At 37.5% G+C, this 14439-nt stretch overlaps 1 protein-coding gene across 1 annotated transcript in view; it reads left to right on the top strand.

Annotated features, from left to right (window-relative positions):
- Positions 1-14439, top strand: part of TCF12 (transcription factor 12) — a 402539-nt gene that overhangs the window by 131004 nt on the left and 257096 nt on the right. The window contains exon 4 of the mRNA XM_052646128.1: positions 14253-14326. Coding sequence (XP_052502088.1) covers positions 14253-14326 — 74 coding nt within the window. The remainder of the gene's footprint in view (positions 1-14252; positions 14327-14439) is intronic.

The following is a 14439-nucleotide window of genomic DNA, read 5'->3' as shown; positions in this document are numbered from 1 at the left end:
ATTGAAAGGATTGGATGCCATAGAGTAGACAAAATATGGCTCATGGTTCATCACATGTTTTTTTAAAGTTTTATTGGAACACAGTTACTCTTCATTTATTTACTTATCTCCTGGCCTATTTGTACTGTAGTAGTAGAGTTGAATAGTTGGTAAATAGAGTGTATGACCCACAAATGTAAAATATTTAGTGTCTGGCAATTTATAGGACATCTGCAATAGAGATCTAAGAAATGACCAGGAAGGGGCCTTTATGCTTTATAATTAGGATAACATTTGATGACATGAAAGACTTCCATTTTATCCTGTACACAATGTTTACTGAGAGCGTTCTTTGTGACTGGCATTGGGCTTTACTTGTCTGGTTTATGAAGAATCTCCTTAGCAAGAGATTTATTAATAAGTACATAAATTGCAAGGAGTGAAGGTAGTCAATATGAATGTTTGTTTTGTGAGTTTAGAAAGAAGTGAGTGGTAGTTTGAACAGTATGTGAGGAAGAGATTATAAAACATGAGGAAAATGTGATGGAAATATTCTTACAGCATTCCTTTGAGAGAGGCAAAATGTGTTGCCATTAGAGGAATTAATGGTCTAAAACTTGAACGCAGGGAGTCCACAGGCTTCATTACAGGAAATGAATAGAATTGTTTGTGGAATTAAGTTAAGAATAGTAATTGCTCACACAGCTGGTTTTAAATAGCAAATTGTGTTATATAATCAGCAAAAATCCACCAAAATGTACTTGATAGTTATGCAGAAGCTGCTTTATTGGTACTGACTTATGATCCTGATGGGTACTGTAAAAACAAACATAAAAAACCTCTGAATGGAGTTTTCACAGTGATGTGGTACTGTGTATTTTTTGTTTAATGTGCAAGGGGAGTGTAATATTTTCATCTTCCTTTTCCCACACCAAACCCAAATATAATTGTCTTGTTGAAGAAGAACAACAGTGTGAACTTTATGAGCTCACAGAGCAACAAGGTGTGTTCTCCTTGAAAGGAGTGGTTTATCTGTTGGATTGCTTCTCTGTCTTTTCCCTCAGACAGAAATGGAATGGTTTATTGTATGCTTAGATTAAGGTCTTCTAATTTATTTGTTTGTGATTTTTTTCTTTCTATATTTTACTCAACTGTATTTCTTTCTTTGGATTTGACGATTTCTTAAGACTCCATTTTAATTTATTGGTTGGCTTTTTAGTGATGCCTCCGCTTCCTCCCCAGCCCCCCATTTGGTATTTTCTCTCAGGTTGTATATGTCATTGACTTCTCTCAGTCTATTTAGAGTTAATATTTTACCACTTCACAAAACATGTAGAAATCTTGTAATTTTATAGGTACCCCCAATCCTGCCATTTTTAATGCTATATTTGTCATATGTGTTGCAGCTAAATACATTGTAATCCCTTTGAGAGAATATTGCAGTTTTTATATAAACAACTTTTAAAATAATTAAAAAGAAAAAAACGTTTTCTTAGTGTTTCGGATGTTCCTTTTTCCTTCCCCAAGACCCAAGTTCCTCTCTGGTAACGTTTCCTTCAGCTTTGAAAAACTTGTTTAAGTATTTATTATACTGAAATTTTGCTGGTAACAAATCCTTAATTTTATTTTATTTGAAAATGTTTTTCATCTCTATCCTTTTTTTGTAATACTCTTTTTATTTATTTGACTGTATTGTGTCTTAGCTGTAGCCTTTTCCTATTTGGAACCAGTCTGTTGTTCCATGTCCAGTTCTAACTGTTGCTTCCTGACCTGCATATAGGTTTCTCAAGAGGGAGATTAAGTGGTTGGTATTCCCATCTCTTTCAGAATTTTCCACAGTTTATTGTGATCCACACAGTCAAAGGCTTTGGCATAGTCAACAAAGCAAATAGATGTTTTTCTGGAACTCTCTTGCTTTTTCGATGATCCAGCAGATGTTGGCAATTTGATCTCTGGTTCCTCTGCCTTTTCTAAAACCAGCTTGAACATCTGGAAGTTCACGGTTCATGTATTGCTGAAGCCTGGCTTGGAGAATTTTGAGCATTACTTTACTAGCGTGTTAGATGAGTACAATTGTGTATTAGTTTGAGCATTCTTTGGCATTGCCTTTCTTTGGGATTGGAACGAAAACTGAGCTTTTCCAGTCCTGTGGCCACTGCTGAGTTTTCCAAATTTGCTGGCATATTGAGTGTAACACTTCCACAGCATCATCTTTCAGGATTTGGAATAGCTTAACTGGAATTCCGTCACCTCCGCTAGCTTTGTTTGTAGTGATGCTTCCTCAGGCCCACTTGACTTCACATTCTAGGATGTCTGGCTCTAGGTAAGTGACCACACCATCGTGATTATCTTGGTCGTGAAGATCTTTTTTGTACAGTTCTTCTGTGTATTCTTGGCACCTCTTCTTAATATCTTCTGCTTCTGTTAGGTCCAGACCATTTCTGTCCTTTATCGAGCCCATCTTTGCATGAAATGTTCCCTTGGTATCTCTAATTTTCTTGAAGAGATCTCTAGTCTTTCCCATTCTGTTGTCTTCCTCTATTTCTTTGCATTGATCGCTGAGGAAGGCTTTCTTATCTCTTCTTGCTATTCTTTGGAACTCTGCATTCAGATGCTTATATCTTTCCTTTTCTCCTTTGCTTTTCACTTCTCTTTTCACAGTTATTTGTAAGGCCTCCTCAGACAGCCATTTTGCTTTTTTGCATTTCTTTTCCATGGGGATGGTCTTGATCCCTGTCTCCTGTACAATGTCATGAATCTCTGTCCATAGTTCCTCAGGCACTCTGTCTATCAGATCTAGTCCCTTAAATCTATTTCTCACTTCCACTGTATTATCATAAGGGATTTGATTTAGATCATAGCTGAATGGTCTAGTGGCTTTCCCTGCTTTCTTGGCAATAAGAAGTTCATGATCTGAGCCACAGTCAGCTCCCGGCCTTGTTTTTGCTGATTGTATAGAGCTTCTCCATCTTTGGCTGCAAATATAATCAGTCTGATTTCAGTGTTGACAATCTGGTGATGTCCATGTGTAGAGTCTTCTCGTGTTGTTGGAAGAGGGTGTTTGCTATGACCAGTGTGTTCTCTTGGCAAAACTCTATTAGTCTTTGCCCTGCTTCATTCCATATTCCAAGGCTGAATTTGCCTGTTACTCCAGGTGTTTCTTGACTTCCTACTTTTACATTCCCAGAGAAGGCAATGGCACCCCACTCCAGTACTCTTGCCTGGAAAATCCCATGGATGGAGGAGCTTGGTAGGCTGCAGTCCATGGAGTCGCGAAGAGTTGGATACAACTGAGCGATTTCATTTTCCCTTTTCACTTTCATGCCTTGGAGAAGGAAGTGGCAGCTCACTCCAGTGTTCTTGCCTGGAGAATCCCAAGGACGGAGGAGCCTGGTAGGCTGCCGTCTATGTGGTTGCACAGAGTCAGACACGACTGAAGCAACTTAGCAGCAGCAGCAGGTCTTCATAGAACCGTTCAACTTTCAGCTTCTTCAGCGTTACTGGTGGGGCATAGGCTTGGATCCGTGATATTTAATGGTTTGCCTTGGAAACAAACAGATCATTCTGTCGTTTTTGAGATTGCATTCAAGTACTGCATTTCGGACTCTTTTGTTGACCATGATGGCTACACCATTTCTTCTAAGGGACTCCTGCCCACAGTAGTAGATATAATGGTCATCTGAGTTAAATTCACCCATTCCAGTCCATTTTAGTTTGCTGATTTCCTAGAATGTCAACATTCACTCTTCCCATCTCCTGTTTGACCGCTTCCAATTTGCCTTGATTTATGGACCTAACATTCCAGGTTCATCGGGCCTTGCTTCTATCACCTGTTTCCTTTCTTAAACCCATCCAAAAACTGTTTTTAAAGATTTCAGATAATCTTTGTTTCTAAACTTTAGATTTTTTGTGTATATGTTTTCTGAGATTTCCAGTCTGTTAATTCATTAAGAGCATATGTCCTTTATTTCACTGGGTATAGTTAAGGTATTTGATTTAATTTCCTTGTCTGAAAATGTCAGTATCTGGGTCATCTTGAAAGTGGCCTCTGTTCATTATCTTTTTCTTTGAGATAGAGTCACATGTCATTGTCAAGGAATTTTGGCTGGTTGCATAGATATTATGAATGTTATGTGTGGAAATGTTGGTTTCTTTCATGCTCCTCCAAGGAGTTTTGATTTCTTTGTTTTAGTGAGCCATTAATTGGATTAGACTCTCATAGTGAAAACTCTTTCTCTTGCGTGAGATTGGCACCTGCTTTTTGATTTGATTCTTTTAGCCTCAGCTGCAAAGTACCCTATGGATGTGTACATTAGGACTCAGCCAAAGACTTGAGCAGAGACGTGCCCAAGATTTGGGCCTCGTCTTTTCTAGGAGTCTTTCATTATTTCCTGGTGATTATGGTTGTCCTGTTCTGTCCTCTTTTCCTTCTGTTCAGAATGACAGTGAGTTTTCTATTGAAATTTTAGTTCCTGCATGTTTTGGCTGCTGCTTGCCTCCAGGATAAAGCTTTAAAATGGGAAACTCACCTGAACTGAATTTTAGGGAAACTCATACAAAAGCTGTTAAAAGGAAAAATTCATTCTGGTCTCTTCTTCCAAGTTTATATTTCCATCCAAAATCAGCCAAGTTTTGTTCATTCTCTTGGTAGACCTGTTAGGTTTACTGTTAAGGTGGAGCCTTTAGGTAGTTTGTTTCCGTTCAGTCAGTCAGTCAGTTTTTATATTTTTTCTGGGAATTTATAGTAGCTGTCTGTAGGAGTTTAGTGTATCATGTTGGAAGCTGAACTCACTAGTTCAGTTTTGAGATTTCTTCTAGCATATTTTCAGTATGCTTTAAGAAATAATACTTTTAAAATAATATTATTTTACTAATTCTTAAAGAGCTACTTAGATTGTAACACATCCCTCTTCTTTATTGAATTTTTTTAACCCATCTTTAGTTACTAAATTCTTAATGACAGACTGTCATGTGAATACTCTGATTTTATATATTCCTTAACCATGTAGTAGACATTTGAATGCAAATTGCCACACTTCTGCAAAGTACCAGAAGCACATAGAGATGAGCAAGGTATGTTCCTGTTACAAAGTTTTATTGGTAGGATATTCATGAAAAACAGCTATCAGTGTTGAAGACAAAATAAGTACAATTTGTTTTCTGAAGAAGTGTGATTAATTTTGACTTAGTTGATGGAGAACACTTCTCAGAGGAGGGGACATTTTATCTTAGACTGATTCGTAATTAGAAACTCAATAGGTGAGAGAAAAGGTAAGGGAGAGAGAGTATTCTAGGACTAGGAAACAGTAGGAGTAGAAAATGAATGTGTGACAAGTTATGGTATACGTGGGGAGTGATTAATGGCTCGTTGAGGCTGGAGCATTGAGTTTTCTGAGGGATATAGTATGTACTGAAGCTGAAAAAGTGAATTGAGGCCACTTTGAAGCATGCCATACGTAGAAGTGTGAGTGTTATTTCTGAGGCAATGACGGATCATATTTGAAAAGTGAATGGATGTGATCCAGCTTATGTTTATAGCAAGATAAGTGTGCTGGCAATGTTAATTGTGGATTGGAATGGAACATAATAGGAGAATAGGCAGTGTATAGGATCTCAACCAGAGCACTGTATATGTGAGAACAAGGGATAGTTACTCAAAATATTGCCGAGGTAGAAATTAATACAGTGAGTAACTGGTTAAGTTAGTTAAGTCGCTCGGTCGTGTCCAACTCTTTGTGACCCCATGGACTGTAGCCCACCAGGCTCTTCCGTCCATGGGATTCTCCAGGCAAGAATACTGGAGTGGGCTGCCATTTCCTTCTCCAGGGGATCTTCCCAACCCAGGGATCAAACCCAGGTCTCCCGTATTAGAGGCAGACACTTTAACCTCTGAGCCACCAGGGAAGCTGAGTAACTGGTTAAGGGAATATGAAAGATGTGTTAGCAAATTTAACAGAATCACTACATTTCTAACCACATTTGTAAATGTCTCAACATCATGCTGCCTATGAAACTTCTGGGAATAGTTTTTATTTAGACTTCCTTTTGTAACGATATACTTTAGGCAGCACTATAGTGAATACAAAATGATTTTTCGAAGGACATATGATGAGTTCATCTCAGAGCTATGATATTTAATGTCTGTGTGTTGTTTAGCTACCAAGCCTAATGAGGATTTAGGTTTCTCTATAATTTTTAAAATAATTTTTGTTCTTTGGGGTTAATTGCTGTCTAGTTGATTGAGTCATTTATAGCCTAATTGCTTCTTACTGTTATTTTCAAACTACTGTTCAATATAAATATTTAGAATATTGGTTTTGATTATTGTCTAATTAAGAATGATAAGCTAACAAATAGGGAACCAGCTTCACCCCCACTTTTATTAAACTGATTATTCTACTTGATACATTTATTTCTTCCACAAATGTTTGTTAGTGGTTACTGTGTGTCAGGCATTGTTCCAGGCACCAAACATGAAACACTGAATTTTCATGGAGCTGTCAGTGTACTGGGGGAAAAAACCCAGATTGTAATGTCCCTCCATAACAACATTTAAACAGAGAGACCTGAAGGAAATTCGGGGAACAGACCATTCAGATGTCTGGGGAAGCATTTTATGAAGAGGAAAGACAAGTGGCAAGGCCCTAAGGAGAGAGCATGCTTGAACAAAAACAGGGATCCATGTAGTTGAAGAAAAAGAGTGATCACTGGATCATGGAAAAAGCAAGAGAGTTCCAGAAAAACATCTATTTCTGCTTTATTGACTATGCCAAAGCCTTTGGCTATGTGGATCACAATCAACTGTGGAAAATTCTGAGAGAGATGGGAATACCAGACCACCTGACCTGCCCCTTGAGAAATCTGTATGCAGGTCAGGAAGCAACAGTTAGAACTGGACATGGAACAACAGACTGGTTCCAAATAGGAAAAGGAGTACATCAAGGCTGTATATGGTCACCCTCCTTATTTCGCTTCTGTGCCGAGTACATCATGAGAAACACTGGACTGGAAGAAACACAAGCTGGAATCACAATTGCCAGGAGAAATATCAGTAACCTCGGATATACAGATGACACCACCCTTATGGCAGAAAGTGAAGAGGAACTCAAAAGCCTCTTGATGAAAGTGCAAGAGGAGAGTGAAAAAGTTGGCTTAAAGCTCAACATTCAGAAAACGAAGATCATGGCATCCAGTCCCATCACTTGATGGGAAATAGATGGGGAAACAGTGGAAACAGTGTCAGACTTTATTTTTTTGGGCTCCAAAATCACTGCAGGTGGTGACTGCAGCCATGAAATTCAAAGACGCTTACTCCTTGGAAGAAAAGTTATGACCAACCTAGATAGTATATTCAAAAGCAGAGACATTACTTTGCCGACTGAGGTCTGTCTAGTCAAGGCTATGATTTTTCCTTTGGTCATGTATGGATGTGAGAGTTGGACTGTGAAGAAGGCTGAGCGCCAAAGAATTGATGCTTTTGAAGTGTGGTGTTGGAGAAGACTCTTGAGAGTCCCTTGGACTGCAAGGAGATCCAACCAGTCCATTCTGAAGGAGATCAACCCTGGGATTTCTTTGGAAGGAATGATGCTAAAGCTGAAACTCCAGTACTTTGGCCACCTCATGCGAAGAGTTGACTCATTGGAAAAGACTGATGCTGGGAGGGATTGAGGGCAGGAGGAGAAGGGGACGACAGAGGATGAGATGGCTGGATGGCATCACGGACTCAATGGATGTGAGTCTGAGTGAACTCTGGGAGTTGATGATAGACAGGGAGCCCTGGCGTGCTGCAGTTCATGGGGTCGCAAAGAGTCCGACATGACTGAGCGACTCGACTGAACTGAACTGAACTGAAGAGAATGAATAGTAGGAGATGAAGTCAGAGAGGTGGGAAGTGGAAACTTTGAAACATTATTGACCAGTGGATTTAATACTGAATGAGATGAGTAGATTTTGAACATAGGATTGACAGAATTTGAGTTGTATTGAAAAGGTTGTTCTAGTTCCTGTGTAGAGAATACACACTGTTGCAGGGCCAAGAAGCAGGGAGACTTTTCAAAACACTGTTGCCATGATACAGGTAGAGATGATGGTGACTCAGACTAAGATGATCATGTTAAAAATATTGAGTCAGATTTTAGAACTGTTTACAAGGTAAATCTAATGGGATTGTATCATTGAGGAACGAATAGGGACATTTTTGGCTGAGACTTATCCAGAGTTGGAGAAGAGGCATTGGGCCTTTTTTTTGAGGCAACTTCTTTTGTGCCTCTATTGAAGAAAATATATGTTATTGTTGTTTAGGTGTGGGGCTTCATTGTTCAGACTACAGAGGAGTACTGCAGTTGCTTCTCAGATGCACTAAGAGGGCCTCGTTGCCAGAAATTTGACAGCCAGCTAGTTTAGAGGAGGTTTGGAGGTAGCTCAAGATCTTTGTCAGGGTTAGAATGGCTCTTTAGACAATCAGAGCAAATCCTCAGTGTATCAGGTCACTAGATAGTTCTAAAGGTGGTACAAAATACCTGCTTGCCCTCTGAAAACTTAGTTTCTTTCACTCCCTGGGGATTAGGCAGTTCTTTAATTTTTCCTAAACAGATAGACCTGCCTTTTGGTCATCTACCTTTTTCCTTTTGATCTTCTATTCTTAAATCGTTGATTAAATCACTGTTAATGCCCTGTTTAATTGTATATTTACAGGACATTTATATAGAGTGATGTGGCTAGTAAAAATAGCATAGCAAAAATCACTATTTGGAAGTTATTTTCAAAATAAGTCATTTTATTGAAATCAGTCATGCTTAATTATCTTATTCTAGTGTACTTTGGCACTAGAATATCCCTGCTTGTAAATCTTTGTTCTCATCAATACCAAACAGAAATTGTGATTAAATTTTAAAGATGAGCTAAAAAGATCATTCCTTCAAATCTTTTTACTGATCTTATTTTCTTGCATGTTTTATTAATTTTGGGCTGTGCTTGGGTCTTCCTTGCTGCGTGGGCTTTTCTCTAATTCCAGCAAGTAGAGGCTACTCTAACTGTAGCGCACTGGCTTCTCTCATTGTGGAACACAGGCTCTAGAGCACGCAGGCTTCAGTAGTTGTGGCGCATGGGCTCAGCAGTTGCAGTTCCTGAGCTCTGGAGCACAGGAACGTTCTGAGCTCTCCAGCACAGCCTGGAGCACAGGCTCAATAGTTGTGGCCCATGGGCTTAGTTGCTCCTTGGCTTGTGGGATCTTCCTGGATCAGCGATCAAACCCATGTCTCTTGCATTGGCGGGTGAATTTTTTACCACTGAGCCACCAGGGAAGCCCTCTTGCATACTTTAAAAAGAATCAAACTTTCTAATTTGACAATTCATTGTACAGAAGCTCAAGTTTTTATTAGTAAAATAAATGCTTCTGTAAGCCATGTGTATGCCTATGAAGCAGAAGGTCTTCTCTAAATATCTTTACAATTTCTACATTTACAATTTCTACATTTCCATAGCTTTTCTATCTTATTTGTTTTTCATGCATTTGTAGCATAAAATCAAAGGTTTGCTTTTATATTCTAGTTGTTTCTGTTTCACAGTGAGTTTCTGACAAACATATCAGTAGATTTACTTCACAAGTATCTAAAATTTAAAAAAATATAAAAAATGATGGTAGGTTTTTAAGTGTATATTATTTTACAATTGATTGCAGCCTTTGAGTCTGATCTAAAGGAATATCATTACTCTGCAGATAACACTGAGTGAAGAAATACTGAACCGATACATCCATGGCTTTCGGTATCTGACATAACTATCTCTAGGCAGGTTTCTTTTATCACATTATCTATTGAATCACCCTATAGCAGATGGCAATCCTACAAAAGTATATTATCTTTTCCTTATTTATAACAGTGTTGGGATTTGGTATTTTTGAAGTACATTTTATTTGCTAGAATAAAAACTTGATTTCAGGGCTACTGAAAGCTCTGTGTGTGTGACGTAGACAGAAAAGTATACAATCATCCCCTGTGCCCTTCCTCCCAATTTATATATGTCCCTTTCCCACAAGGATAAGCTCTCTGGCATAATACCAGGCCAAATGGCTGTGTTGACTTCTTGCAGCTTTGCTGCAGGGATATTCTTTGTATTGTACTCCTTTCCCTTTCAGTCCTCTGTTCACTAGACTCCCCACCAGTACCTGAAATATTTTCCAGGTCTAGACCTGTTTCTCCCTTTACCCTCCTTGTAGTCTAGGGTGAAAGAGTCTAGGTGGTGTAGGTCTGGTGGTGACAGGTGGAAGAGGAGCTGGTCAGCAGCTCTACTTGTCATTCACCTCTTTTACCTCCAGGCATTTCTTGTCTGAGCCTCACTCACTAAGCCTTGAATAATGCTTTATATACACAAACTGTGTACTGTTAGATACTCTGGGGGCCCAGATGTGATGGCGAGATGGGAAACAGGCATATAGGGTATAAAACAAGTCAGTAATTAAAAAAAACTCGTTTCTAGTTTTTGCTCATTGTGAAAAACTTAGAGAAGTCTCTAATACTTTGTGCTAGGAAAATGAAAGGAGTGGGATAGAAGCTGTGACATAAGTTTATATTGACTCAAGAAAGGGAATGCTTTCAGTAGAAAATGGTGGTGGAGTGGAGAAGAAGCAAGCAGACTGGTATCTGAGTCCTTCATAGAAAAGAAATTAGCACTAGATGTTTTACTTGCTCCTCATGAGTCTTGCTCTCTGCCATCTCAAAACTTTGGTTACACCTTTTATTCCTTCTTCAGGTTCCCAGGCCAGAAGGCCCAGGCCCACTTCTTAGGGAAGTACCTGTATGTATAGTAATTTATGATTTGCTTTTAATTATTTTTTGTATTGAATGTTTCACAAAAGAAAGAAGCAGATTGTTGCATTTAATTCACAAACCAGTATTTTTAGATACTGGGTCTAAAATGTAATGTTTGCTCTTTACTGGAAAATACTAAATAAAATAGTATGCCTTTTATATTGAGACACATGGAATCAAAATATATATTGGATTTTAATTGGTTCCATTCAGAAAAGCAGGTACTTAGATTCTGTATATAAAAGATAAAAAAGTGTCATTTAAATCTCTGCATTAGTTAAATTATTGGTTAATCTTTTTTAATTTTGTTGAATAGAAATAGAATAAGTGGATTAGAAAGTTAAGCAAAACTCAGAAGTGTTTCTACTTAATTATTGCTAAATTTTCTGTTGGATCTACCATTTTAATCTGTCAGTTGAGGCACTAGCATATCAGAATTTGTTGAATTGGCATGTGTAGGCTAGAAATAGGAAGGAAAGAAAAATATATGGCAGTGGTGGTTCAGGCATATCTTAATAGAAATGTTTCCCTTCTAATTACTGTATTACAACTATGGTGTATTTTCTTGTTGATAAGTAATTTTTCAGATTTTGATCAGTTTCTCTATTGTTTGTTTTCTGTGTTTAATTTCTTGGTTCCTGGTTACCTTGGTCTTATGGCTGATGCTTTGGAAAGTTTATTATTCCTGTTACATTTCAGTTTGTACAGCTATTGTCTTCAGCAGAAAGGAGTCATTGTGCTAAAGGATGACTCTTGCTTTGTCAGTGCCAGCCACGACCTTCTTCTACTCAGAGTCTGGATACATTTAACAATAAAGCTACAGAGCTCTAAGTTTAAACCCTAGCCTATCCTTTAAATTCTATAGCATCTTTTGAGTCCTCTACATGTTAGTATCACTGGTATGCAGTACTCTTTAGTTCATGGCTTAATTAATTACCATTTCATTTAATCTTTGCTCTTCTTACATGTTGAGTAAGTAGTTAGTGTCACATGATGAAAATTAAGTATGTGTTTTCTCAAAGTCTTACTAATGACTTTAACATTTTGTCTGAGATGTTTTCAGTAACAGGCTCCTATTTTTCCTCTTTTTAAAAAATAAATGTATTGAAAATAACACATAGCCCTCATATTTAATTATTTGATATGACAGTTCGGAATCATAAAATGAATTATTTTCATTAGAATAGGATCATCAAAATAAGTTTGTCTTCCATGTTCTAAATGTTCAATGGAAGTCATCCCGCCTCCAGGCCCACCATTCTGTTTTCTGTTTCTGTAGATTTGTCTTCTCTAGGTATCTTACGTAAGTGAAACCAAACCGTATTTGTCCTTTTGTGATTGGCTTATTTCACTTAACGCAGTGTCCTCAGGTTATAGCATGTGTAAGGATTTCCTTTCTTTTTAAACTGAATAATATTATATTGTATGTATATACCACATTTTGTTTATCCATACATCTGTCAATGATGTTGAACTTGCTTCCACATTTTGGCTATTGTAAATAATGCTCCTATGAGTTATGGGTGTACAAATATTTGAGAACCTGTTTTTAGGAACCAGTTTATGTTCATATTTTACTTTTGCTACATGATATTTTAAAAATCGTAACACATGTAGAAAAAAGTCACAAATGGAAAGTATGAGCTTTTTTAAATAAAACTTTTCCTAAAGTTATATGCAATTTCATAAGTAGTTTTATATTAATGGATTTTATAGATCAGTAATAGTCTTTGTCTTAGATTGAGTCTGATTGGAATCATATCTAAAATGTTTGGAAAACGGATCACAGATAAATGGATACTGAAGAGATGGTAACAGTGTGTTTTTACATGATATTCTTGTATTCTTTATTCTTGTATTCTTATATCAAGAATATTCTTGGTATTCTTTACATGAACTTGTAGAAGTAAATCTAGAATTTTACTGAGAATTCTCCAAGAATGAACAGGACACTTTTTTTTTCCTACATGTAATCTGTGTGTTTTCAAAGCTTCTTTTTCACTTGAAATTATGTTTGGTGTGCTATTTGTAGTAGTGCCCATCTTTTCTCTATATTGCTTTTGATGTAGGAAGTACAGAATCATAAAAACAATAAATTAGGGGCCTATTACATGAATTAGTAATTAGTGTATTCCACTTTGGGCACTGACTTCCTTTCCTTCCTGTTGTCACCTAATACTTAAATGACGATTTTGTCTGTATGAAAGAGCCCTGGGGCTTGTGGTTAGTTACGGGAGAATTTGTAATATTTAACTTAGTTCAGACTACTTCTCACCTAAATCTCAGAAGACATCAAGGATTTTTTTTCCTTTTCTATTTTTTTAAGAAAAAGAGGTTCTAAACTTAATAAAAAGCTGTCTTTGTAGCATCTAGAGTTTCTCATGCAAGAATGAAGCAAAAAAAGCCAAGCATTTGTATTTCACCATAGAAAGAAGGTCAGAAAGGATTGGGAAAGTGTCAAGGATAAGAAAGACTGTTCTCAAAACAGAAAAGGGATAAATGGCTAGATTGAGAGATCTCCAATTCTTTCAGCTTTTTCTGGAGGTTGGTTGGACGATGGAAATAATGGCACCAAAACTTCAGAAAGTCTATTAAGGAGAACAGTGAATTGTTCCGTTGTTCATGGTAACTTATCCTTCTCGCATTGAGCTTTCCTTTGCACTTTTCCTAAGAGTGGATCTACTCATTTAGGATCAGATTTTTGGGGAGATTTTCTTACGATAAGTTGTCACATCATTTTAATATCATTAATGTTGATATGATATGGTTTGAAATAGCTTGATTTAGTTTGATATCTTCAGTTAAGAATACTGAGTGCTTTGGTAGAAATCAGTTTATTAACTTGAGCAATTGTTTAACTTGCTTCATTTTCTAACCTTTATTGACTTCATATTTTCATGGAGGCAGTGCTAAACTTTGAAAGTGAGATTTCGTCTACTCTTAGAATGGGTGCACAGGTAGAGAGACCTAGATTATCCTTTGTTTGAAAGTGTTCAAAGACCTATATTGGCTCTAAAATTCTGCAGTGCATATAGAGCTGTATGTGTGAGTGTGCATGTGCATGCATGCTTAGTCGCTCCGTCATGTCCAACTCTGCGACCTCATGGACAGTAGCCCTCTAGGCTCCTCTGTCCATGGGATTCTCCAGGCGAGAATACTGAAGTGAATTGCCATTCCCTTCTCCAGGAGATCTTCCCGACCCAGGGATTGAACTTGGGTCTCTTGGATTGCAGGCAGCTTCTTTACCATTTGAGCCACCAGGGAAGCTCTAGAGCATTGTATACAGCAGTGATAAAGATACTCCTAAATGACTTATTTCTGCAGATTTCTGAGACAAAGATTGATACACAGACAGTTCCAATCAAATGCAGATACCACTCACTGAATTGTAGTCTCTGCTGTACCAAACAAAACCCATCATAGTATTCTCTTGGATTTATGTTGTGTACTTTCTTCTCTCCTTAGGTATGGATGAACGAGGAGGTACGACATCTTGGGGAACAAGTGGTCAACCAAGTCCTTCTTATGACTCATCTAGAGTAAGTTTGCTCATTAACCCTTGATCAAAACTATAAAGATAATTTGGCAGAATAAGTAAGTTCTTTCATATATGAATTCTGTATCTTAAGAGAAGTAAAGATTATCTTATTTT

The sequence above is a fragment of the Budorcas taxicolor genome, chromosome 10 (genome assembly GCF_023091745.1).
Source record: "Budorcas taxicolor isolate Tak-1 chromosome 10, Takin1.1, whole genome shotgun sequence".
NCBI lineage: Eukaryota > Metazoa > Chordata > Mammalia > Artiodactyla > Bovidae > Budorcas > Budorcas taxicolor.
Note: the sequence above shows the minus strand (reverse complement) of the source record. Positions and strands in the feature narration are given on the sequence as shown.